General features: G+C 38.8%; 1 protein-coding gene across 4 annotated transcripts in view; it reads right to left on the bottom strand.

Annotated features, from left to right (window-relative positions):
• Positions 1 to 27,232, bottom strand: part of KCNQ2 (potassium voltage-gated channel subfamily Q member 2) — an 80,813-nt gene that overhangs the window by 13,382 nt on the left and 40,199 nt on the right. For 2 of the 4 annotated variants that reach the window (XM_075176690.1, XM_075176692.1), the window contains exons 5-12: positions 24,901 to 25,029; positions 23,638 to 23,748; positions 23,435 to 23,530; positions 17,991 to 18,085; positions 16,424 to 16,447; positions 15,106 to 15,174; positions 11,848 to 11,877; positions 1,039 to 1,265 (exon numbers count right to left, since the gene is read on the bottom strand). In XM_075176690.1, the coding sequence (XP_075032791.1) occupies positions 1,039 to 1,265; positions 11,848 to 11,877; positions 15,106 to 15,174; positions 16,424 to 16,447; positions 17,991 to 18,085; positions 23,435 to 23,530; positions 23,638 to 23,748; positions 24,901 to 25,029 (781 nt within the window). The remainder of the gene's footprint in view (positions 1 to 1,038; positions 1,266 to 11,847; positions 11,878 to 15,105; positions 15,175 to 16,423; positions 16,448 to 17,990; positions 18,086 to 23,434; positions 23,531 to 23,637; positions 23,749 to 24,900; positions 25,030 to 27,232) is intronic. The other 2 variants (XM_075176691.1, XM_075176693.1) reach the window with 1 other exon arrangement.

Raw genomic sequence — 27,232 nt, 5'->3', positions numbered from 1 at the left:
GACATTGTTTATCATAAATATCAGTGTACATGTACTGTGTTGCCAAGCAACATGTACGTATTTGGTTTCCTCTTAATTAGTGAGACTGTGGCTAAAATACCATTCCAATGTATATGACTAGGAGGGAAAACGTTAAGTCTATACATGGTGCTGCATAGTTATGTTGTCTATGGAGACTTATCAGCAACAGTTTGCTTTAGTAACCAATGAAAACAGCACCACCTATAGGAGAAATAGGCTATATTTGAGTTACATTCAAGAATATAAGATTTAATTTTATTTTGTAAATTATTGACATTCATATAGGTAAAGTAGGAAGGAAATATAAGCATTGGGGAAAAAGAAGGGAATGTCTTGACAAGATAATCACTTTGTACATAAAGCTTCATACAAACAAACAGAAATAAGAACACACGTTGTCAGTGACTCTAGAAAGAAATTCTTCTCAGCATTGGGAATATCATTGTTTTAGCTAAAATGAAAAGTTCTACAAATAGCAATAGTTAATAAAAATACCTCCCTTTTACCAGACAAGCGTTATTTTTAAAACGCTTGTCTGCTACCATTGTGATCTATGTATCAAATCGGAAGAAAGATTTAAACAATTAAATGGGAAGTCCCACAGTTATGATGAAGGGGTTAGAATAGGGGTCCAGAAGTTATAAATACATCATAAAAAGAGGTGTATTAATTACGCTTTTCTATTTTAACAGTGCAGGAACAGGTTTCCATAGTTACTTCTCAGACACTGAAGTTTAGCTGAAGGATTTCTACTAATAGGACCACACCTCTCCTTTCCAGCTGCAAGTACTTCACCATTCAATGCTAATAGGCTAATGTAATGTCAGCTGCCTGGTATCTGCTTTCAGGGTGCATTTAAAAAAAGAAAAGAAAAGAAAAAGTAAGTGGGTCTTAGGTTATATACAGTTACAATGAAACCGATGATAAGCTCCAAACAACCGACTGTTTGTCAGTACAGCATTCCAGCCCATATTAGCAACCTGGTGAACCCTAAATCCACCACCACGACACTCTCACCTTCAGAATTTTGCCGCGATGCTGATCCCTTGATGCGGAAAGCTTGTCTGGTGCGTCCCCGATCGCCAAAGCTCCAACTCTTGGGCACTTTGTTAGGACTGTCCTCCATGCTTTGATCAGCACTGGGGGAACGTCGCACTCCTTGGGACTGAGGAGAACCTTTTCCTTTTGTGGCGACCCCTCTGGGGCTTGAGAATACCCTTTCTTTCAGGCTCACTTTCTGACTGCTGACAGAAGAAAAAAAGAGAAACTAACCAATAGTTCACCATGTTACATATTTGTAGCACAAACAAAATAATTTGAACACGATGCAACAAAATGTAATGCACTGACCATATATATGCCAACTTATGTCTCCCTTCCCCTCTGGGGGATCCTGTAAAGGAGGTGAGGTACAAGTATGGAGGGGACAAGGTGTTGTAAATTGTGTCATTTTGCTCCCACCCCCGCGTGGCTTTGTTACAATCGCATCATTCTGCTGTGGGGTAGGGCCAAAATAGCACGATTCGCGTGATGGAGGCACCCATCCCACCCACTACACTAGGAAGTAGGCAGGATGCGGGAGAATGGCCTGCTCTAGCGGGACTCCTGGCCTGCTCGGAATTTGGCAGTCTCTCAGGAGAGTGGGCAAGTATGGCACTGACCCTAATATAAGCCAAGTAACCACAAACATTTAATTAGTCAACCTTAATCCTTCAGTTGCCAATATATCACAAAAACCAGCAGCAATGAAACAGTTGCTGTATTTGGACAAAAGTAGCAGTAATCTGCTGAAGTGCCCTTGCTAAATAAATGAAACTCTAAAGCCTAGTACAGCATCCTCAAACAATGGCACCTGGAATAGACACCCCTTTTTCCCAGCCACAGATTTGAGACTGACGCAGTATGACAATATAAAATGCACACACATGTATTTTTATACATATAATATCAAAGATATGTGTAATAGGCAAATAGAAGCATCATAAAAAATAACCATAATCACTACTAAACAACCACGCATTATGGATCCAATAAGAGGCCTGATTCATTAAGGAATATAAATGCTGATATGTGCTGTATTTTGCATAAAATCGCTTCATCTTTGAGTGCAAAGGACACTTACTACAGTCTACGATTTCATGGACGGAACGGCGAGGGGAATGGGCGCATGCAAGTAGTCAATGTACAGTAAGGACGTGCCAAGCTCAAGTGCACGCAGTTATGTCTTTTCAATTTTCAATTCAAAATTCAAGCTTTGGGCATCTCTCAGGCACATAATTTTTAGCTGCATCACTTACACCAGCTACAGGGCAGGTGTAAGTGCAGAGTGATAGTGATGAGGGATGCTCTATGCATGCTAGAACATGCATTCAATGTACAGTAGACATTAATAACAAGGTTAAATGTATTTCACTGGAAAAAAATGAAAATTAATATTTTCATTAATGACGATAATATAACAGGTGACGATAATTTAATATTTTTTTCTTTGGTGTGTTCTGCTGGGACTTTATATTCCACATTTATATTGGACGTTTCCTGCAGTATATTGTGTCTGTCATAGCAGAGTGTACCTAGACCTGTATTCAACAAGAGACATTTCTTCAAATCCGCTTGTATTTGAATCTGGACGTGCGTATGCCCGAATTATGTGAGTTTAATAAACACAAATTTTCAAAGTTTTCTACTGGACAAAACCATGTTACAATGGAAGGGGTGTAAATTAGTCTATTATTTTGCACATAAGGAAAATACTGGCTACTTTTTCATGTAGGACACAAATACTTTATTTTTACACTGACATTTGAAGTTGATCTAGGACATGTCTTACCTCAATTATAAATCTGTCCCTACATTTTAAAATGTACCTCCATCTCCAATCCAGGTTTTGCTCAGGTGAAATGTTACTCTTTTTTTTTTGCTCTACTTTTCTTAATGAATCAGGCCCATAATAGATATACTATACACAGTATATGGACAAAAGTATTCGGACTCTTGACCATTATACCAACAGGGACTGTAATGAAATTGTATTCAAATACAAATGCTTCAATATAGAGTTGGTCCCCCTTTTGCAGCAATAACAGCTTCCACTCTTCTTGGAAGGCTTTCCCTAAGATGTTGGAGTGTTTCTGTGGGAGGTTGAGGTCAGGGCTTTGTGCGTCAAGTCAAGTTCTTCCACACCGAACTCATCAAACCATGTCTTTGTAGTCCTTGCTTTGTGCACTCTATTCCAACAATCATGTTGGAATAGAGGAGGGCCTTCCCCAAACTGTTGCCACAAAGTTGGAAGCATAGCATTGTCCAAAATGACTTGGTATGCTGAAGCATTAAGATTGCTCTCACTGGAGATAAGGTGCCTAGTCCAAACTCTGAAAAACAGCCCCGTACCATTATCCCTCCTCCACCAAACTTCACAGTTGGCATAATGTAGTCAGACAGGTAATGTTCGCTCGGCATCTGCAAAACCCAGACTCGCCCATCTGACTTCCAAACAGAGAAGCATGATTCGTCACTCTACAGAACACGCTTCCACTGCTCCACAGTCCAGTGTCTGTGTGCTTTACACCACTCCATCTGACACTTGGCATTGGGCTTGCATGCAGTGGCTTGGCCATGGAAACCTATTCCATTAAGCTCCACTTGCACAGTTTTTATGCTTACAGCAATGCCAGTAGAAGTTCAGAACTTAGCTAAGGAATCAGCAGAGTGTTGGTGACTTTTACGCACCATGCGCATTAGCAGTCGTTGAAACCGTTCTGTGCTTTTACGCGGTCTTCCGCTTCGTGGCTAAGTTGCTGACTGTGGAATATCCAGCAGGGATAAAATTTTTGTTGCAAAGGTGGCATCCTATCACAGCACCGCGCATGAAGTCACTGAGCTCTTCAGAATGACCCATTTTGTATCAAATGGAGACTGCATGGTTAGGTGCTTGATTTTATACACCTCGGCAACAGGTCTGATTGAAAAACCTCAATTCAATAATTAACATGTGTGACCAAATACTTTTGTACATTTCTGGTGGTATGGCATAGTATGTCAAACAAATATTGTGCGTGATTATTAGTAGCAATTATGTTTATTAATTATTATGATACCCTATTTTCCTATTTCATCATGTCATTCTAATGTATAGACAATCTATACAATATTGATACAATGTAATATGCATGCTGATTAATGAATATTCATGTTATAATTATACACTACCACCTACTGTACTGCTAATACCCCAAGTCAGAAACTGGGGGGCTGATCCATACAGCCGCTTCTCTCAGGGTTCTGCAATACAGAACCAGAAAATCAATTCCATTCACCACTTTAAAATAGCAACAGAGGGGGAATGTGATTGCAGCTTGTGACCTTCGTCCTGCTCACACCTCCCCTCCAGTTTTCGGACAGTTGTGTGAGAACAAGAGGCTTCACAGAAAAGCACCCAGGGCTCCAGCTAGGGGGAGGAGCACATTGGTGGTAGTGTAGTTTTATATGTGAACATCACCTTTAGAAAATTATATTGCCCACTGTTTATTTTTACCCCTTTGAATATAAGTTTCTAAGCTTAGCTCCATGCATTGAAATAATTGGATCTACATAGCAGATCTGTTGCAATATCTAAAGGCCCATGAAAATAAACAGTTCTGCTTGGACAATAGAATTCTTTGAAGGTGGAGATCCCCTTTACTTTTAATGACTTGTTCTGTAAGGTGAAGGGAATCTGATGCAAGGGTTTTTTCACAGCAATAGCTTAGATCAATAATATTAGGCGGAGAGACAGACGATCACGGTCAGTGAGCGGCTTTGATGTTGTGACTACAGACCATTATGTAAGTGGGTAAAGAATGAGCATTTTAATGCATTCAAAAATACATGTGGAAGGCAGGCAGACATAACAAACAACAAAAAAAGCAATAATGGGCATTAGTGAGATGGAAATGCTGGGAGCAAGAAGAGAAACTATTTTCTAGACATTAGAACATGCAAATAGGTCAATAGTAGGCTGCACGTGTCCATTTCAAACACCTGATAATCAAAAATAGAGCAAGAAGCGTTCAAAGTCCGTCAGAGAGAGGGGGGGACGAGGACAGAGTGAGCAAGCATTCTACTAGTATAAAAATAAAAAGTATGCCACAGTAGATTTGAAAAGATCCTCAAATGTTACTATTTAGTTTAACACAACATGAATAGATTAACAAAGCAGCAACACCCTTTTTGTTCATTAGTATAAGAAGAGGCAGGAGAGATGGAAGACATGTCAGTATTACAGCATTTTAGGAGACATTTCCATCCCTGCAATTCTATAGAATATATTCCCTAAAATGTTTCACAGTATAATATGTTGTAGCACTGTGAGAGAACAACACCCTATCAGGGTTTCCCAAACCCAGTCCTCAGGATTCCCCAACAGTGCAGGTTTTCCGGATCACATGTGACATAATTAGGACCACCTGTGGATCTGTTACAATGTGTCAGCCAGTAATGATTACACCTGTGCTCCAGCAAGAAGATATGGAAAACATGTACTGTTAGGGAGCCCTGAGGACTGGGTTTGGGAAACCCTGCCCTAGATCACTGCTCTATAATTTGAAGTTCTAAGGCAAGGTGGGGGGGGGCCCACAAAAAAGCCTAATCTGTCCCCGCAGGCCTCCAGTTAGCCAATGATGCACTTTATAAATTAAAGTCACCTCCTATATCATGTCAGAATTGTTTGTACATTATAGAAACTCAGATCTGAGGCAATGCAAGTGTTTATTTTAATATTAAAGTTCATATTTCTAAAGCTCCCATTCAGTGTGATTTTTCAAGTAAATGAAAACAAGGAAAATATCTTCAATGAAAATGAAGCTTAGTGCAAAATGCAGTGTTAAGCATCCTTGCCTACTCTCACATGGGAGGCTCCCAAACTTCGGGGAGCCCTCCAGAAGAGCAGGCAGGGCTTAATGATGCAATTTGCGTAGTTAAGCCCCACCCCTGCTGTGAACATCACCAGTCCCTCCCACACTTGCCAGGAAAAGTTGGCGAGTATGATGTTAAATAGCTCCATTAAACGTAATGGGAAAGACTAGTCTTTTAAATGTAATAATTGGGCAAATGGCAGTTTCACACCATTATTTATAGGTGTAATATTTTTATGACATTGACTTTGTTTTGTTTACTGGTGAAAAGGAAGAGCTACCAAAAGCAAAAAAAATAAAATAAAAAAAAAAACAACAAAAACAAACCCTTGAAAAAAGGAATATTTTGCAGAATTTTAATGAGACAAATAGTCAAAAACAGAAGTTAGGGTTGAAAAATGTGAGGACAAACAAATCCTCCACACTTTTAAATATATCTATGTAATCTGGTGGACTACTAACAAGAGCTGGTACTTATGTTAATATGAACACACATAATTAAATGCATACAGTGCAGGTTGCGATAGCAGCAAAGGTGGTTACATTGTAGGGTACGGTGGGGCCTTGTTAGTTTCATGAGCTGGTCAGCCAAGTAGAGTTGCCGAAACTCACATAAGTTTCTTGTTTCTGGAGTATGATACCCAAACATAATGTTCCAGACCATGGGAGACTTTAATTAAATACTATTTTTCTGTACAAAATGCAAATCTGTTTCAGCAGACATTTAGATACAGAATGGCCCCTTGATTTCTGGAAACTCTACTGAGCAGAGGGGTTCTGGGGGGGGGTTAGAAAGACGGTTAAGGAGGGCAGGACATGCAGCTGGGAGAGGGGCCTTGTGACAGTTTCTCACTGTACCTATTTTCCCCTGTGCAGCAGCTGCAGATATTTGACCCTTTACTGGAAATCGGGAGAGTGAAAAATTAGTCTCATGGACATGACTTGGAATGGAAGAAGATTGAAAGAAAAAAGCAAAAAAAAAACACTCCAATTTTTCCAAAAAGTAGTCACCAGCTCAGTACTCAGCGGTATAAAGTGCATTAGGCACAAATAATTTACCAATTCAAAGAGTATGATTGTGCTGACAGTGAAAGTTTACACATTACCTACTCACAGTTAAGGTGGCCATTTAATGACTGAACCAGTGTTTAAATGTAGCCCATAAATTCACTAGTTAGTGACTGAAGAACACATAGATCACTGAAGCACACATGGATCACTGAAGCACACATGGATCACTGAAGCACACATGGATCACTGAAGCACACATGGATCACTGAAGCACACATGGATCACCGAAGCACACATGGATCACTGAAGCACACCTGGATCACTGAAGCACACATGGATCTTAATATTGGATAGACCTGTAAAATAGTCTCCGTTGTGAAGTACTTCAGCAAAGTCTCTAGTTCCTAGTGAATAGATAGGCTGCCTCTGAATATTGGTTCAAGCCATAAAAAGGAGATCTTTACTGTGTATACAACAGATGGCATCTTAACTTTTCTCAGGATAGCCGAGGAGCATCCACAGGGGAAAAGAGCTGAGAAATATGGTAATTTTCAGTTTAAATAGAGAACATAAAAAGGTCATACTCAGTCTTTAAATCTGTTTAAACAGGCACAGGAAAATAATTATTTGTCCTGGAATGATTGCAGAATTAGTGGAGAAGGGCAACATGTTTCTGAGCTCCTATAAAGGGACACACAACCTGGATTCTGCTACTATTCAGAAAGGAGATGTAAATGACAAACAGTGCTGAACCGTGAACTAAAATACTACATTACAAAAACCCTCTTCTCTCCCATTTACAAGCCCGGACGTGACTGTCATTTATGCAACAGAGAAGGAGCCAGATTGACTGGGAATTGGCGTAGTGTATAAAGAGAGATGAAGGCTTCTGCATTTAACATAGTCACCCAGACAATTTATCATTTGAGGTTTTAAATACACCAGTGTGTTTTATGTGAAAGTGAGTGGACATTCTGCCTTGGAACAACTAAATTCTTTTCAATACTACCTAATGTGCATTATGTGCCCCCAGACAGAATGCCCTACCTGGCATAAAGCGTTTTCTACATAGAGGTACATCTGGGAATGTTGTACATGGAGTGGCTCTTCCAACGGCTTCCTGTTTGTTTTGTAATAGAGTGACTTTATCACACCACTGATGAATTCACTCTATGACAAAACGCGTTGGTTCGTCCAAGGATCAACAAGTCCACAGCAGCGTTGTGTGAGAGAGAACCAAGAAATACAATCATCATCATCATCATCATCATCATCATTTATTTATATAGCGCCACTAATTCCGCAGCGCTGTACAGAGAACTCACTCACATCAGTCCCTGCCCCATTGGAGCTTACAGTCTAAATTCCCTAATATAGACACACACTCACACAGACACAGACAGACAAAGAGGGGGATAGACAGAGACTAGGGTCAATTTTTGATAGCAGCCAATTAACCTACTAGTATGTTTTTGGAGTGTGGGAGGAAACCGGAGCACCCGGAGGAAACCCACGCAAACACAGGGAGAACATACAAACTCCACACAGATAAGGCCATGGTCGGGAATCGAACTCATGACCCCAGTGCTGTGAGGCAGAAGTGCTAACCACTAGGCCACTGTGTATGCCCTTAATCATCCATTAAACCATGAACACTGGTAACCTGAACTCTTAAGGTAATGATTTGGTGATATGCCAGTATTTTTCTTAATAATGTACATGTGATTAATACTATATTAAACTTGTTTTACCTTATTATACTATGCTGCACCCCATGGTGTTTTGTGTTGTCTTGGAAAAATTAATTTTCATTTTTTATTTTTTATTTTTTAAGAATAAAGCGGTCTACCTAATAAATCAATACAAAACCATCCAGGCGGTGGTTGAAGCAGAGCAATGTACTGAAGATATCTAGAGATTAATAAACTAACCTGAATATTATTAGCAATACAATGAAGGAGAAGAGGTGGATATCTAGAGGATAATAAACTAAAGGTGACTTGTAATATTCTTTAAATTAGGCAGTACAGTATTCCTTAATATACAAGTTTAAATTTTAAACAAAGAAAGTTGCTTGTATAAGATGTCCCTTCACAGACAGTACACATTCCAACACAGAACAATACTTTCACGTGTCACAAGTGACATCACTACTCGCCAAACACAAATTATATTTTACAAGAGTGACATTACGCTCCAAATGTAAATGATTACATCACTATTCACAAAATCTAAGGCTATATTTTACAGTTTATTTTATGTATATTGCTTTTTTTCCTTCTCTCTTTGACCTTTTCACTTTAACATGCCACTTCTGAAGAGAGGACTTTTATGGAGCACAAATCTGTCTAATACGCCACAAGGAGGCAGTATTGTTAAAATTGAAAAAGGTAGGCTGCTTCCATACAATGAAAGGAATTATGTGACAATAGTAATGCTGCTATTGGGTAGAGGACAGGATCCTATACCCAGTACACTGACCAGCTACAGAGGCTTCATTGCATCAGCTACTCTCTTTAGTGCCTTAAAGAAGAAATATACCTGTAATATTAAGTAAGACATGGATGCAAAATATTCAAGATCATTCTATAACTATTAAATAATTGCGAGCAGAATGTTTTTCAAACTCCTCCCTTTAAATCTATTGGATAAGGTTTGTGCACATAAAGTGGTGGCAGCAATTTTGTGTGCTGCACCAACATACAACTTATCAATTCAATAGGAACCAATGACATAACTGAGTCCTTGTGAACTGATAAGCTACATTCTCTTGAATATCGGTTCGGACACCGATATGGTTACTTACCATGAATAGGTGATGTCTACATTGTAGGTATCAAAATGGAAAAGTACATATAACAAATAACTTGCCATCCGCTTACTAACAAGGGACCGTATACAATGTGAAATATCTTAATTGGGATATCTTCCAATTTTCATATTTTTAGGTTCGTACCTCCAATTGTTAACACCGATACTCATCTGCTGCCTTACTTCTGAAACGCTTATTTATTTTTAAATCTGCCTGCTCTTCTGAAGCTGAAATGCCAATTTTTATCATGTGAGTTTGCAAATAAACATAGGGTTTACCTTCTACTAGTTACTGACTCTATAACAGGCCTTGGAATGCAGTCAGTTTCTATCACTAAGAGACACCTACCTACTACAGCTGTTAATGGGCAACTACCCTCAAAAGTGTACATTTTCATAGATGACGCATGTAGGTAAAAAGCAGACATAGGAAGAACTGCAAAGATGGAAAAGCACAATATTCTTGTTGTGAAATCACGGTGAGTGAATCTACCAATCAATCTACTAATCTGCACAGGATATGTCTGTTAACTAGGAGACCTCAAGCCTGTCACTCACATGTGGGTGTCTGCACTGCCCCAAAAATAGATAACCACTGTCCTCTTATTCAGATACTTAAAGATGTCTGGGCTAGGGCAAATATCATGTTGGATATATTTAGTAGTATAGGATATCCACCCAGTACTAACAATTGACATCAAATACTAGAAGCTACTAGAAGACATCTTAAGGCGTTGTGGTGTGTGCACTAATCAGGCATCAGAATCATGCAATTGCTTAGTCACACAGCACTCATTCGATCATGTGTCATTAACAACTGAAATGTTATCTAGTTCATAGTTTTTATATTCATTATCTCATTCTATCCATCCTTACCTTCTCATATATATCTCTGGGGTCTATTTAACAAGGTTCAGCAATAAATGGTTTCCACAGCAATAGAGAATCTTCTGTTGCCCAACTTAAGAATAAAATTTTGGTGAGTGATGCTCAACTCCCTCGCAATACTACCTGGATGTGGATTCTTACTGCTTTTGATGAATTTAGGGCTTTTCTGCCTTTGTTAAATAGACTCCGAGGGAATTTAACTGGCTGTGCGGTGACACTGGGCTTCGCCTTGATGGTGGATATATTACGCTCAGTTCATGTATATTATTCAGCTCAGTAATACACAGTTGTTGATATAGAATTATATCAAATAATGGCTTTACTTGCTGTACTGTAGTGGCCATCTATCATCTGAAAGGTCCAGTTTTTTGGCCACAAACTTTTAGTTCACTTTGAACCCCCAAAAATGTTTAAAATTTGCTATCCCCCCACCAGGTTATGTATCACTGCTTCATATACATCAAAGTTTAAAACGAAAAGTAGAAACCAATAAAATACATTATAAATTTTGAGTAAATATATTTGGATAGGTTAAATAACATATAGTACGCTCATTCTTCCATGTCATAATCCAATCTATCTCCTCATCTATCTCCTTGAAACACTGAGCAGCACTACCAAGTGACTGATGTGGTACTGTGTCATTTCCTTTTACATTACAACATAACAAAGACAAACGTCTCAATCTTTGTTTTGTTACCACAGCTGACAACCAACTAATACTGCCAATGGACAATAAATTTGTAACAAGAGAAGAGGGGATATCAACCATATGTAAGTAAAACGGTATTCATGCATGGATGACATGACTTTGTGGATGCCAGCAGGAAATTTAATAAACTGGTTATAGCTTTGTAGCCATGATGACTGCATTAGTGACTGGACATAGGACTTCAAAGATTCACTTGTCTCCTACACACATGATCGTTCACCCTATCCATTTGCTAGTAAGCTCTGTGAAGCAATATTTTGTAAAATGACTGGTTAATTAATAAGCTGCATTCTGATGAACAAAATGGCTGCCTCCATCGCAAGTAAATGACAGGTGCAATGTACGGTTAGTAAAATTAGATGTACATAGATTGTGGAATGAAGCATACACTAGAAGCTATGAGGGATATTAAAGGGCACACACATAGCCATAGAAGCAATGGGGTGGGGATCAGTGTAGGTTACCATGAATGGGAGACACATGTATGGTTATATGACACTTCAGGATACCAACCTGGGTGGAGGCTCAGCCTGCTGCTCTTTCCTTAAAACAAGAAGCAATATCATGTTAGCTGTAAAGCAATGAAGAAATGGTGCATTCTCTGTTAATTCACAGCTATCTTTCCCCTGGGCTACAGGCGGGCGTACAGCAAGCAAGGCAAGTTACATGAAGACAGGATGAGGTGACAATGGTCAACAAAACAATGCTCTTTTCTGTCAGCTAATACCACTAAAACATTACAACTGAAATAAAATATTTAGATGAAACCAATGTAATGAAACAATGTAATATAACAATTACCATGATGTTTGGGGAAAAAGTAATGCCATATATTATGTTATCATATATAAATTATTAGTGATGAAGCATTAACAGTTTATCTCACTCCATATCAGATTAGAGTCTATCCTCCTGCTCTGTATAGAAAACTAAAACAAATTACTGTGAACACTAGAATATATGAGATAGTGGATACCAATGTGTGGTAAAAACAGCATTGCTATACAAAATGGAGACCTTTAACAGGTAAGTGACAACAACAAAAAACAAATTTCAGTGCAAGATTTCAGGACACAGAGCCCTCTTTGTCTGACAAAGGTGCCTCAGTGTCCCGAAGGTTTGTAGAGCGTCCCATCAATTAAGGTGACATTGTTACTTCTATAAGCTTCGCAAGAAAATATGCATCTATTTCATAAAGTGAGATGGTGGCCTATGAAAGGTTGCAGGGAAATTCAACTATCATTCTCCCTCATGTCCTGTCCCACAAACCACTAACCTCACTTGCCTCATATTAAATTGTTAAATCAGTAACCAGCGTTATTCCCCCAAAGCACCAGTGTTATCACTTGTTCTTAGCTGGCATAGACAGAACACCTAAATATATTGGACTTTTGATAAAAACATGAATAACTTAATTAGATGAAGCAACTTGATTTCCCAACAGGGTGAAGTACTATCTTATTGCCTGTATCTGGCACTTTTAGCCAACAAGCTACAGGGCACCTGTAAACATGGAGGCTGGACCAATGTTTTCGTGACGGCAGTCCACCAATCTCCCAGTTACCAGGGACATCACTGGTTTCCACTGAATTGATGGGCTGTCTTCTCATGAACATTGGGTTCAGCACATAAAATGGTTCCCTGTAGGTTACAGGTGCTCTTTCAGCTCTTAATAGACAATTGTATACAAAGTAACAGACTGAAAGCATTAGATAACTATCAATGAACCTTAAAATCATATAATATTATATAAAGTAACGTGCAACCCTTATCAATGACATTCAAAAAATAAATCCTGTACCCATTATATGCAGTGCCTTTATTTTAAGCAAAACACATAGTACAAGTTACTTCTATGTCTCTTTGATAGCTTAAAGTGTACCTGTTGCTTACAGAGTGGAAGCAGCTATTTTGTGGGTTGAACCAACATTTAGACTATTAATTTGTGAGTTCACTAATCCATGTGAAGTAATAACTTACAAATCAATGGCATATTGGTTCAATCAATAATAAGATGGCTGATTCAATCTGCAATATATTATTTTCTAAATTAAATACATACATTTTAAGGAGATATACTGTATGTAATGGTTAAACTAGGGTGCTCATCAACAAACAGTAATAGAATATTGGGAGATCAAAACCAAACAATTTGTCTGCTCTGAACATCTTAATTCCCTGCCCAATATATCCTATATGACTACAGATCCACTTTTTTCCTCATGTTGGTATAAAAAGGGAGCTGGGGGTATTATTTTCGTGCTCTGTTCGTCCATTGGGGAGATAGAGAGCGTCTATTCTCGCTCCTCAGTGTTCACCTCACATACATCTGATGCGAGGAAGACATGAGTCACAGAAACAGAGGGAGGCGTCGGTATGGTAACCACACTTGCTCGTAGCCATGGAAACCGCATACTGATCACCTCAGAAGCTGAACAAAATGTATACATGCACTGCAAAAGCTGATTCTGCCCCTGTTCATGGAGAGGTCATTTTGGTTAAATAATTCAGAGAATTCCACAGTATGTCCAGGACAGGAAAATGCAAGACATCAGCTAAACTGAATACGGAATAGGCATGTTATATTGGTGAACAGAGCACATGATTAGCAAGTATAAATATTTAGTATTTGGAAGCGGTCTTGGGTAACAGCAGGATGAAGGAATACTTTAAATTAGGAATTATTTCTATTCTGTTGCATCGCAAATTTATCACGATTAAGTAAATCTATGGATACATTTTTTATGCAACATATAGATCTCGTCTCATGACATAACGAGCGTCTGATTTCTGTGTGAGAGTTCCTAGATATCCAGTCCTCCACAGCGGAGGTGCAGAAATCTCAGAGAACCCAGCAACAACTTCTTTTCTGCTATTTGCAAGTAAGAGGGTACATTACCTTGACCAAAGAATGTCACAGAATTTGCATTTAGAGAACTCCACCATCAGCATTAATTACACAGTAAGTCTCCCCACCTATCTATCAGAAAGTCAGGGTCACTGTTTCTCAAAAGTCTTGCGGGCAGAGTTCTCTCTACCTTTCGTCTCCTGTCTGGATGTCCGTTACATTGTATGCTGCATATGGTATGTATACTGTGCTAATTACTATATCAACTACGTCCATTTTTGAGCTTGATTTATTCTAATGTGGTATTAGATATTATATGGTTTATATACTATTATTGTATTTATGTATCATCAATGTATGTTGTTTTAAATTAATGCACCTTTGCTGAATGGCGCTGCACAATCTGTACTGCTTTATCAATAAAGGATGATGAAACATTACGAAGGCATGGATACACTTAATATGAATAACAGCCAAATGTACCAACACTATACACATTATGCTCTAATAAAATTAAAGTAAAATGTTTATTTTTTTCATTATTTATTCATATTTAACATTTAAATAATTTTACTTGTCAAAATATAAAAGGTATTTTGTTGATATCAATGTATCTTTCATTATGTGGGGTTCGTCAATTGAAAAATAATCTACCATACGGAGAACTGTTGCTTATCACACACACACTATATCAGTGTTGGCTAACCTGTGACACGCCAGGTGTTTTGAAACTACAAGTCCCAGCATACCCTTCCAGCAATAAGCTGCCATATATTGGCAAAGCATGCTGGGACTTGTAGTTTCATAACACCTGGAGCATCACAGGTTAGCCATCACTGCACTATATAATGTTTTAGCACTATGCACGCATGATGAACCCACAGATACTACTATACCCAAACTCCCACCCTGGCACGTCTGACCTGAATGTTAGTCCCGATTTGCTTTTCAGGTTCCGCAGAAGGTCCAGCTGGTTCAGCGGTGGGATTAGCCTGTGAAAAGGATACAGAGACAACCAAATCAGACTGGTATTGCTTCCACATTTCTACACAAATCAAGTTTCTGCTTCCGGTCACTAATTCAATCTTGGTTTGTACACTACTTTCATTCAGGAGGGCCCAGTGGCTTACCGTTGCTCTTACAATTAAATCATACTTTTGCACAATGAACTGGACATGGGTTTGAATGGCTGGGGACTTTAAGTGAAAATAAAAGGTGATACAAGGTAAGTTATTACAATCGTTCTTGAGATTTATAGTGGATTCAATTAGGCATTTGCCAATCATGTTTGTCATTTTATATTTTCTTCTATGACTACAATTTATTTATAAATAAAACAATTCAATACAACTTATGCATTTTTTTGTAATAATGTTAGACTGCATAAAAGGCAGTTTCTTGTTTTTCCTATATTTCTCATTTTGTTTTGGGAAAAAAATGACTTGTGACTTGAACTTAAGAGACCACGACTGCAAGAAGCCATTTTGTTTCCAAGCAGAAAATTCAAACATAAACTCAGTTTACTTAATATGGCAAAACTATTATTTATATTAATCCTAAAGATATATCATTCAGAAAAGGACAAAGGACAAACTAGAACCAGCAGGCCACAAACACAAACAACAAATGAGGTAAATTACTGTACAACCACAAAATATCTCATGACCAATGTAGACACAACATAAAAAGCAAAACGTAGGGATAAACACCAAATTCAAGCAGTACTGAGGTAGCCCTCCCCTTAAGAGGAAAATGTAATTGTATAGCGTGTTTGTGCCTAAGTGATGTGACTAGTTCCTTGTGAACCGATTGGCTGCACTCTGATGATTACTAGTTCAATGTACAAAGTGACTGCCTTAATGACATCACTGAGGCGGCCATTTTGTGGGCTAAACCAATATTCCTAAGTATGCAGCCTATCAGTTTTCTAGTTACTTTCTAGTAACAACGATAAACTGCATTCTCATGAATTTTATATCAGAATTCAAAACCGCCGGTCCCCACTGTGTGTATGAGACAATTTCAATGTAATATGTCATTCATTTTCCTACATTTAGGCTCAAACAGTGCCTTATTCACAGTCACCATGCATGGTGTGTGATTCCCCACTAATATATAACATTCATAAGCATACACAGCGTCACCACAAAATATTCACAGTCTCTTTGTATACACAAACCACAGCTGCGATGGCATAACAACAGCACAATGGGGGGGGTTCCACATATATTTGTGCCATACCTGGATGCACCGTACGTTTGAGAACTGCTCGGCAAACAGCAAAATAGGGGGGGGGGGATTGGGGGAGAAGAAGAAGGGGAAAAAAAGCAAAAAAGATCAGGAATTTTGTGGGTGCACTGTTTGTGAGGGAATTAGACATGCCAGACACATTTATAATGTTGACAGCCTAAAAACCGTGATAAGGTACACCGTGTGATCAATCTAAAATAAACAGAAGATACTGCAATAAAGTGTCAGATAATTCCAACATGTAGGTGATGCCTCTACAGGATGCGAGAATGTACACTATCAATTAAAAGCGCTTACATTACTAATTAATAAACCAAACATTCTAAAGATTACAGGGTACACTACTATGCATAAACAATAGGGAAACAAAATGCCCTAAAACCCCTGCCACTCGAGAGATACATACCCACCACTCTAGCAACAAATTGTCCTACTGCTATTAGTAGGAACATTTTTTCAAATTCAATGCTTATGAAACAATAGGGGACTTGTCAATCAATTCTCTCAACAAGTGACAAGCCCCTACCTGTAGGATGCACTGAATTTCAACATTCTCCTGCAGTAGGCAATAAGGGAAGCATCAAAGGCAGCGAGTAACATGGCACTCCCACCACACAGAGATCCGACCTCTGACACTCTGATACTTCGGGGTAGTTTGTTTTAATATTAAAATAATGACTTTGATGAACATTTGAAGAGGAAATAAAACACAAAATGCACACACGCAGTAGATGATGGTGTACCCAGCGTTGTACACATAATTGGAGAATAACTGAAACCAGACACAGTTGTAGGAAAAGCAGCCTTCACACTTCCTTACAAGCGACTCATTTAATTTGTAGCTACACCACATTGGCAATCTCCCCGTCCATCTAATTGCTAATATCTAACCCATGTTCCAGGGGCATTGTCAAGGAAACAAGGCAAACCTAGTTAGTTGTTCTCATACTTACAAGAGTGGGGGAATCAAAGTTAGAGTAGAATAGTGGTAGGGAAACAGTGGCTTTTCTGTAGATGTGGAACTACAAAATCCAGCTTGCAGAGGCTGAAAGTTCCTGTTGGAACATATTTTAGATCAGCTGGAAGACCATGGGCTACCCAAGTCTTCTAGGAGATGTAGCAGGAATATGACTAGACTGAAAGCAACTTAAATCTTGCATTTTAATTACTGCCTGCGAGACAGTCCACACACATACTCCATAAGTTGTTGAAAAGTTACCTAGGGTCCATTGGTGCCTGAGCCATCTTCATATGTTGATATGACACAAGTAAACGCTACGAACAATGGGAAGGGTGAGGAGGTCAAATGAAAAGAAAAGAAAAAGGGCAAATAAAAAAAAAACAAACAAATAAAAAAAGTATAAAATTAATGCAATAATAACAAGGAAGTCATAAGGATGTATAAACATGGAATTCAAATAAAAAACAAACTTAAAATTCTTAACAAATCAGATAAAGGGACTTATGATACATCACTATAACAAGAATGTGCGAAGGAAAATGAATCTTTGGGAAATTATATCAGAGTTGTGATTTGAGACATCTTCTGAGCAGCTACCTGTACATTGGCACAGTGACGGTGCGTTCATAGTAGTGCCACGTAGAGTGCAGGTCCATGCGGGATAAGTTGGTGGCATAAAATCTCCATGATGCCTAAAAAGACAAATAATCCAAGGACTATTATGTTGAAGCTTGGTCAAGCCACTTCTAAGCTCAAAAAATACAAACTCTGTTGTACCTCTTGTTTAAGGTGATCTCATTGCTGACACATAGTGAAAGCAGCCAGTTTGTGGACTATAACCAAATTATTTTCACATCTGCATTTATATTGTCTACCTTGTATGTCCCTGTATTATGCATGTCCTTTACATATCAATGTTAATAAGAATAAAAATCATAATATTAAAGGAGTGCAGATGGGGCATTTCTATTGGTCTTCCTTGCCATGTGGAGGGGTACATAGCCTCTTACTCTGCAAACGTGCTTGAATATTGCACCAATATAGAACTGGCTGTCTTCAGCACCCATTCTGCACCTCTTTGTTGCACTTCAGTGGAGAAAAGCATTTTAGGCACACAATGTACTAAAAAGCTTCATACACACTAAATTTACACATGTAATCAAAACATTCCCAATGTCCCCGCATTCTCATGATTAATTTAAGAGGCTAAGCAGCACAGTGGTTTAGGACAAAAAGTTTTAGTAATGAAACACGGTTGGAACTAAAGTGTTGGACTTTGGTGTGACATTTACACTTTTGCACTGTGCACCTACTGAAATTTTCAGCCTCTACTAGGTGCACTTTGTGATGGTATCTCACAAGAGTGCAGGCAGACATCCTGATGAACACTGGATGGCCACCAAGGTATGCCAGTACAAAGCCACGGTGTTTTGCAGTGCACACTGATTAAGTGTTTGATGCGTTTTGCACTTCAACGTACGTGCAAAAAATCGGTTGCAAAAATTGCAGACTTACAGGAGTATGTTGAGTTGCAGGCAGCTCAAGATATGCGAGACTCAAAACACAGCAGTATTTCTTTATCAGGCATACGTCAGAGCTACAAATGTGTATACTCACATCTATGGTAGCCTCCTCCCCATGATAGAGAGGCGGCTTCACAGCGGTAGCAGTAAATGCAAAAGAAGCATTACCCTATTCATAAACAATATAAGTCTCGTATACAAGAGAGGAGTGTCAGTGACAGTGTTAATAATAAATGCAAACGTTAACTTGAAACAAACAAAGACTTTCTGAACTTTCTGATGCAATTCTACTATTCCAATCATAAGCAACTTGGTGGTATTCCAGAGTTCAACCCTACTCTTTCATATAACTTCATTATTTATATTAACTTTATTATTTATTTTTCAACAGAACTGAAGCCATGGTTATTTGACTACAAAAAAAACCCCTATTTTTTTCATTACACCGTTTGGGTGTTGCAAAATAAATTCCACATTATGATGTATCTGTGAAAATGATTATAATTATGACATAATTCAAGATACTAGAGAGAAGGAATTGTTAACTTTTGTTTAGGCTTATTCACATTTGATAACAATTAGAAACGCATGTGTTCTTTGCAATGTGTTCTGTTTTTTATTTAGACAGATGCATTTTTCACTCAAGCTTCAGTAATGTATAGGAGAAATCCTGTGACTGACAATCATCTGCCAGCCATAGTGACCATCTGCCCAGGATGCCTTTCACTGGGGAGAGAATCATATAATGTACTGGTATGTAGGTCATTGGTATTTTTATCACATTCCTAAGAAAGAAGCTTTGTGTTTTTATTTAATTTTTAATATTAGTTGGCCTCGCTCCCAATGGTGAATATGGGACACGCATGGACATAGAAATAGCGGGTCGCAGCAGTCAAACTGTGACCAAGCCCATAGGACCAGAGGCACCTCACCCTATATGTATCTACCAGTCCTACACTCTAATAAATAGAAGTAACCTGAGTGCAACTTGACTCCAGCATAACAGACGCTGGCCCTTGGTAACTTTGACTGGTTGTTGTTCTTGTGACACTATAGCTATTTATTGTGCAGGTTACTTCTAATTACTGTTGCACTCTGATCTGTTATTTATTATACAATGGTAGACGGCTGCACAATACCATCATCATCTACCTATATAGCGCCACTAATTCCGCAGCGCTGTACAGAGAACTCACTCACATCAGTCCCTGCCCCATTGGAGATTACAGACTAAATTCCCTAACATATACACACACTGAGAGAGACTAAGGTCAATTTGATAGCAGCCAAATGTATTAGTATGGTTTTGGAGTGTGGGAGGAATCCAGAGCACCCAGAGGAAACCCATGCAAACATGGGGAGTACATACAAACACCACACAGATAAGACGATGGTCGGGAATCGAACTCATGACCCCAGTGCTGTGAGGCAGAAGTACTAACCACTAAGTGACCATGCTGCCTCGATATAGTGGACAATGCGTTGGAGTGTACTAAATAGTGAACGTTGGGTGGGTAAGTACTATATGCTAAACAATGGAGAATTAAGTACTATATCTTGGAAGGAGTGATATACACTGCAGAGCCATTCTCTATTGGACCATGGCTGTGACATATATAAAAAAAAAATGGTCTTTTGTGCTGTATAATATGCTGGTAGCAAGAATGCGGGGAAACTGGCACAGATTTTGCCTCAAGGAAGATGCCGGTAGCAGGATGGGTGCGTGCATGAAGGTGGGACTACCCATACATGGCCTACAGTGTGAGGACTAAAGAGAATTAATAGACATAGGTACTGGAGGAAAATACTCCGTACTGCATTTCCGTACTGCACATGTGCACCAAAAATGTGTATCCGTATATAATTTATTGCATATTGTTGACTTCCGTCTCCTTACCCCTGGAGAGGTGCAATGGGGTCATGCAATCATAGGTAGAGTACGGCAAGGGCATGTTCACATAACTGTAACATGATTAGACATAATTAGACGTGGATGGATTTTAGGAGGTACATATCCTGCAAGTGCTGGAGGGCTGATGCAACAATACACAATGATGACGACTATCAGCAAATGTAGCAAGCCATCTCAGACTTGCTGAGTGACCCTCCAACTAATAGTACTTAAATCATTAGCGTCACAGCCGTCTCTGTATTGCATAATTGACATTTCCATTTGGACTACTGGAGGAAGGAAAACAGATGTTTGTAGTTAATTTAATTTATATTTGTGTCTGTATTTAATTACATTTCGATCAATATAACTGCTCTCTAACAAAAATGCTATGGAATGTTTTTAAGTTAGCTTTGTTATTAGTATATACAGCATGTTGTCACCCACTAATCATGGAGGCCTGTAGTCATGAAAGGTTGAGATTGTAGATCTCATACCAGAATATAACAGTATATAATATTCATTCCTTTTAATATATATGACGAGAGGCCTCTTACTTACATGGGAGTTTTAAACTAGAGTTTTCCTTCAAAGCCAATAATTTCCATAGACTTCTATTTAAATTTGTAAACGCTGAAAGTCACACCATAATATGTGTCAATAATATATACACGTCCCCTAAAAAACCTAATGGTATGATGCAACTCTCCTAAGAATCTATATAATATAATCATGTTTCATATGTGTATGTGTGGAAAACCATACCATGCTGAGTGGAATTAATGCCATATCTCTGCTATGTTCCTTAAGAGAAATAGAATAGGATATATTTGAAAACCCCTTTTAGAACTGTTCTTGGACAATAGGGCAATAAATCAGTTGCAAAATAGATTAGCATTTTGACACACCCCTCAGTGATGTTACCGAAGAAGGGTGTTTCAGTAAGACAGAAAAGGTTTAAAAATGTATTGAAATTACTTTGGACATGGTAATTTTTTGGGGATCAGTCTGTTACTGATAAAATTCCATACATTCTTGCCTTCTGTAGGAGGCAGATTACATCTTTACATTTGTTTCTGTGTTTTATTTCTATTATATTTTCAAAAACTGTTTTGCACTTACAGTTATGTTAATTTGATATTACTATTTTTATTCAATAAGCATTGTGATTTTTTGTCATATTAAATTTAATGTTATATTTACGCGGGAATTGTTTGGTTTACAGTAACTCTGATTACTTTAAGTTATGATTCCAGTGTGGGATCAGTCAGCGTGTAACTGAAGACTTCCTAAGAGTGTCAGCTCTTGAACTAAATCCTAGTGGTGGTAGAACTTTGTGTTTAATTAGGAGCTATATAAGAATACAGGTTTCAGTTAGGATATGGCAAATCTCTACTGCATAACCAGGCATGCTGGGATTTATAATTCCACAACAGCTTCTACGTACAATTATTTTCTTCGTTATCTATTAAACAAGGTTTATTTTGCTCAGAGGCCCTGGCAGACTTACATAAGGACATGTGTTTTGATATTTCTACTCTCACCTTTACCCAATATTCCCTAGATGCCAACTGTTCCATGCACTGATGCTGACTGTTGCACAGGATAACTGTAGTTTAACAGCTATGGATGAATTTATGATGCAGAGATTACACCTCCCACACTCTAAATCATACTTGCCAACTTTTCCTCGTTGACTTCAGGGAGATCCCGGGGGAGGTGAGCATGTGGGGGTGGGACTTGATGAATCGCATCATCTCGGCCCGCCCCGCTCATCTTACCCCCCACAGGGCTAAGATGACACAATATTTGCGTCATTAAGCCCCGCCCCCAACTTATCTATTGCGGTGGCGAGAACCAGGTGGTTGCTCTGCTCTCCGGGAGCCTGGGAGGTCTCCCAGAAATGCGTGAGTCTCACGGACATTCCGGGAGAGTAGGCAACTATGCGTTAAAGTAAAGCAGTTAATGAATCTCTAGAGACTGAAGTGTCTTTTACATTTCTGTCTCCATTACTGCAGTCCTGTTGTCTTACCTGTCAAATCTTGGTCTTCATTATTATTATTATTATTATTATAAATTTTTATTTATAGGGCGCCACTAGGTGTCCGTAGCGCCGTACAGGGACAAACGAAATTACAATACCAGGTGAGACAGCACAGTACAGTAAACAATAAGCACAGTAACTCAGTGAGCTCAAAGCACAGCTAGGGGCGGGGGAGGGGAGAGGGGAAGGTCCGCATACGACGGAACCCAAGAGGGAGGGTACGGATAACAGGGAGACCCCCAGAGGGGAGAGAAGGGAGCGAGAGGGGAGAGGAGGAGGGCTAGGTAGCTGGAGAGCCGAGTTAAAAGTGGTGAAGACAGGAGGAGAAAATGGCCATCTCCATAGGCATCAATACATGGACATAGGACACAATTTCTGAACTGTGCCATCATGCCACAGATGGCGAAGCCAACCACATCTTGTACTGGCTCAGCATCAGGGAGAATGCCAGACTCTTCAGGGAGTGAGGGAGATCACCCCTATTTCAGGGAGTCTCCCTGACATTCAGGGAGAGTTGGCAAGTATGCTCTAAATTCAATTTAAAACAGTTTCAAGCAGTGGAAACGAGGGACTAGACGATTACCTGAATTAATCCAGCAGCAGGATTACGTCTCTTTTCAAAGTGTTTCTGTCTATGTTGTTCTTGTACTTTAAGGGCAAATCCAGATCCAAGGATCCCCTGCGGAAAAAAAAGCTCTTATGACATTCCATGAACAGATGCCATCTATACCTTTACAAGAGAACAGTCTTCACAAGGAGGTCTATGTTTAAGGACAATACACTTACAGCTGGGAGAGCAAAAAAAGAGACTCCTATGAGTGTAAACGTAGCGGCAAGGAGACGACCGTTCCAGGTTTGTGGATACTTATCGCCATAACCAATAGTGGTCAAAGTAATCTAAAAAGAAAAACAGAGTTAATAGTTTGCTGATAAAATAAGAGCATAGCAGCAACCTGAGTACTTACCACCAAGTACTTAGCAACAACTACAATATCCTCTAAACTGACCACAATTAACAATAATGAAAACTTGCCTCTTGCTAAGATAATGGAGAGAGGTGGGGGGTAAAAGCCTTCACAAAGTCATCTCTTTAATATAGACACTATTTAAAACACCCCATTGGTAAAAGGCCTGACCTCTACAGATTATCTATCAAATTTGACAAGACTTTAAAGGAGAGCCCAATACTACTAGACCCTCTCAACGTAATCTCTGACAAAAACATCTTCCCAAAACAACATTTAGAAGCTCAAATTACAATTATTCAGAAAGCAGGTAAAGACTCACCACTGTGTACAAAAGCTATAAAGCGAACTCCCTGTTAAATGTCTGTAGAAAATTGGGCGCTAAAATCCTGGCAAATCTATTAATGAAATTACTTCCAAGTTTATTAGACAGTCAGGCGTGTCAATCAATGGGACGACAATCAGATGAGAGTAGACTGTCATCCCATTGACTGTCTCTCACCTGATTGTCGTTCCATTGACTGACACTCCTGACTATCAGGTGAGAGTTTGGGTGGCCCTGCCCTATTTAAAAACATAAACCTGAGATTCACTACCAAAGACTGGTTTGTAGAGCACAGGTTTGTGAACACAAGCCATGCCTCAATCAGAAAAAATTTCTGAGAACTACAGAAAAAGACTTGTCTATGCTCATCAGGCTGGATAAGGTTACAAAACGATTTCTAAAAACTTTGGGCTTCACCAATACTCTGTCAGGCATATAATGTACAAATGGAGAAAATCTAAGACAACTGTTACTCTCCCCAGGATTGGTTGTCCAACAAAAATCACCCTAAGGGCAAAACGTATTATATTCCAGGGGTTCACAAAAAAACCACAGGGTAACACTGAAGGATCCGCAGACCTCTCTTGCACCAACTAATGTCGATGTTCACAAGTCCATAGATACAGAGGTCCGCATTGGTTTTCATATGAATTTCATGGTTTACATTGTATCCAGTACATAATATATGAGCTATTTTATTATTATTATTTATTATTTTGTGTGCTAGTCAGTGTGTGACATAAAGTCAGAGATACTTACCAGGCCCCACCACAAGGCATCTGCATATGTATCAAACATGGCGCTGTTCTCCTCCTTCTCTGCCAGATACACCAGAAAAGAGGCCAGGATCAGACACAGGAAGCCAATGTACCAGGCGGTTATCAGTTCCTACAGGAGATAACGCCAGGAGACAGTCACATTGATGTTGTGCTGATCAGAAGTGCATGTTGTAAATTTTAGTTCAATATGAGTAAAGACACAAGACTACCACTAGAAACCAGTTTTGTGTCTTATTGTCTTGCTGACAAGAAATTGATTGTGAATGGCAAAAATGTCAATATTTTGGTAGATATTATTAAACTGCCACAATAAACCAGACAGCAGCTTGTTTGAGTGCAGACTTCTGTAGCGGCAGCTCACTTATTTTCAAAGGGTCATTTTAAAACCAGAAATATTAGATATTTGTGGTTATTCGTAATAAAATGCATTGTTAGCAATGGTTTCACATGGGAAAAATCTTGTATTACTACAATTGTATTGTATTACTTACTATTTACATCACTGTAATAGTAGATGATATATGATAGGGATACTTAGAAACAACATACATGTAATGAATACATAATGGGTAGAACTGTCACATTAGGGGAAATTATGACAAATTGGTTAGTTTATTTTGTGAGGGTTTTCTATAGGTGTCACTGCTGTCATGTAGGGTAATTTAGAATTTTAACATAACACACAGGAGAGTAATGGTCTAATGAAAACAAATATTTATAAGTAAAACAATTCTTTTTGTCATTAAATAAATGGGCAGATCTAATTATACGTATTTTACATAAGTAATCTTAAAGGGGCTATTCACTTTCTACAAATTATTCATAAACCACCCTTCTTCCACGAAAAGCAGCTTGTGCAGCAACCCTCCTCCCGAAATCCCTCTGGTGAGTAAGAACTAGCTTCCCTGCCCCTTGGCACACCTCCATCCAATCCCCACAGACAAACTAATACAGGGCGCACAAAGTACAAAAGAGCACAGTCTGAGCTCGAAGGCACAGAGACTAAAAGGTAACAAGGATACTTTGTTTATAGAAAGTGTTATTGCTCCAAGGAACAGTCTCCAGTGGTGGCATAAATAAAATTAAAATTGGCTACATTTACCAGATGCAACCATTTGGTGGTCAGGCTGAATGAATGGATTTCATGGGGCTCCATTAGTGTGGTCTGCCAATGACCTACATACACAGTGAGGGTCACTGTAAGAATTCCCTCAGGAAATATTGGAATCTGGTTCAGAAGTCAATCGTTCTTATTTACCATTAGTGGTCAGTGGATCCCCACACGTGAAAATATCACGTTTAGTCTAGAGCAGCCAAATTGCCACTGGCATACACCCAGTCTTCTTCTCCCAGTCAGGCTGTAGTAAGGGTCCATGGGCGAGAAGATGAATTGGACATTGCTGTGTTCCCTAACGTATGCTCCGGATCTGGGCATGCATGGTGCGATTTTACACATAATACAGCATGTATCGGCATTTATGCTCCTTAATGAATCAGGCCCATAACATGTGAGGATAATAGCAGCATAAAAGACTGAAAGCAACAGTGTGAAGTCATACACTTGGAAGAACCACTCAGATGTGAAGAACAAGTAAGCATAATCGACATCTTTGTGGAGAGACTTGAAAGATGGCGCCTCATGTAGAACCATGCAATTCAAAATATGCAACTCCTTTCATCACTAGGTTCTTTAATCAGGAATGGACTGATTGTGCAGAGACGATTATGAAATACTGAAAACTCTTCAATTATAATAATTACAAAAGAATATCCATTAAAATATCAAATAGTTCTATCAAAAAATGTTCATGTTAATAAATATATTCATATTCGGAAATAAATAAAAATATATATAAATATGAATATAAAAGCAATAAATGCACCATTGTATTTTGAGTTCCTCCATGGAAGATAATTCCCTCTACTTGCTGAAGCTGGTCAGGAAAGACATTTGCAAGTATGTAAGGCCCGTCTGGAAAACGCCTAATCGTAGAAAGTCAACTGAAACCGGTTGTCTGCTATTTTTCTTCACACTTGTACAGATCAGGTCATATTGTGCAGATAAAAATCTATGCCGTCCAGAAACTTTTCTCAGATTTATTTTACAATTACCTGAACTTACCTGAAGTCTTTATATAGCTTAATTCCATTTGTACACTGATGTTGCTGCCACCTATGTTTTTAAGACCAATTTGTGACATTATATTTTATTATCACTTTATTTTATTTAGTTTATATGTTTTATTCCATTTGTTATCACTTTCTGCCACTATAAAGACGTTTAAGATTTATATGCAGATCATTTTTAACCA

The sequence above is a fragment of the Mixophyes fleayi genome, chromosome 6, assembly GCF_038048845.1.
Source record: "Mixophyes fleayi isolate aMixFle1 chromosome 6, aMixFle1.hap1, whole genome shotgun sequence".
NCBI classification, from domain to species: Eukaryota; Metazoa; Chordata; class Amphibia; order Anura; family Limnodynastidae; genus Mixophyes; species Mixophyes fleayi.
This window is presented reverse-complemented; position numbering and strand designations above follow the sequence as displayed.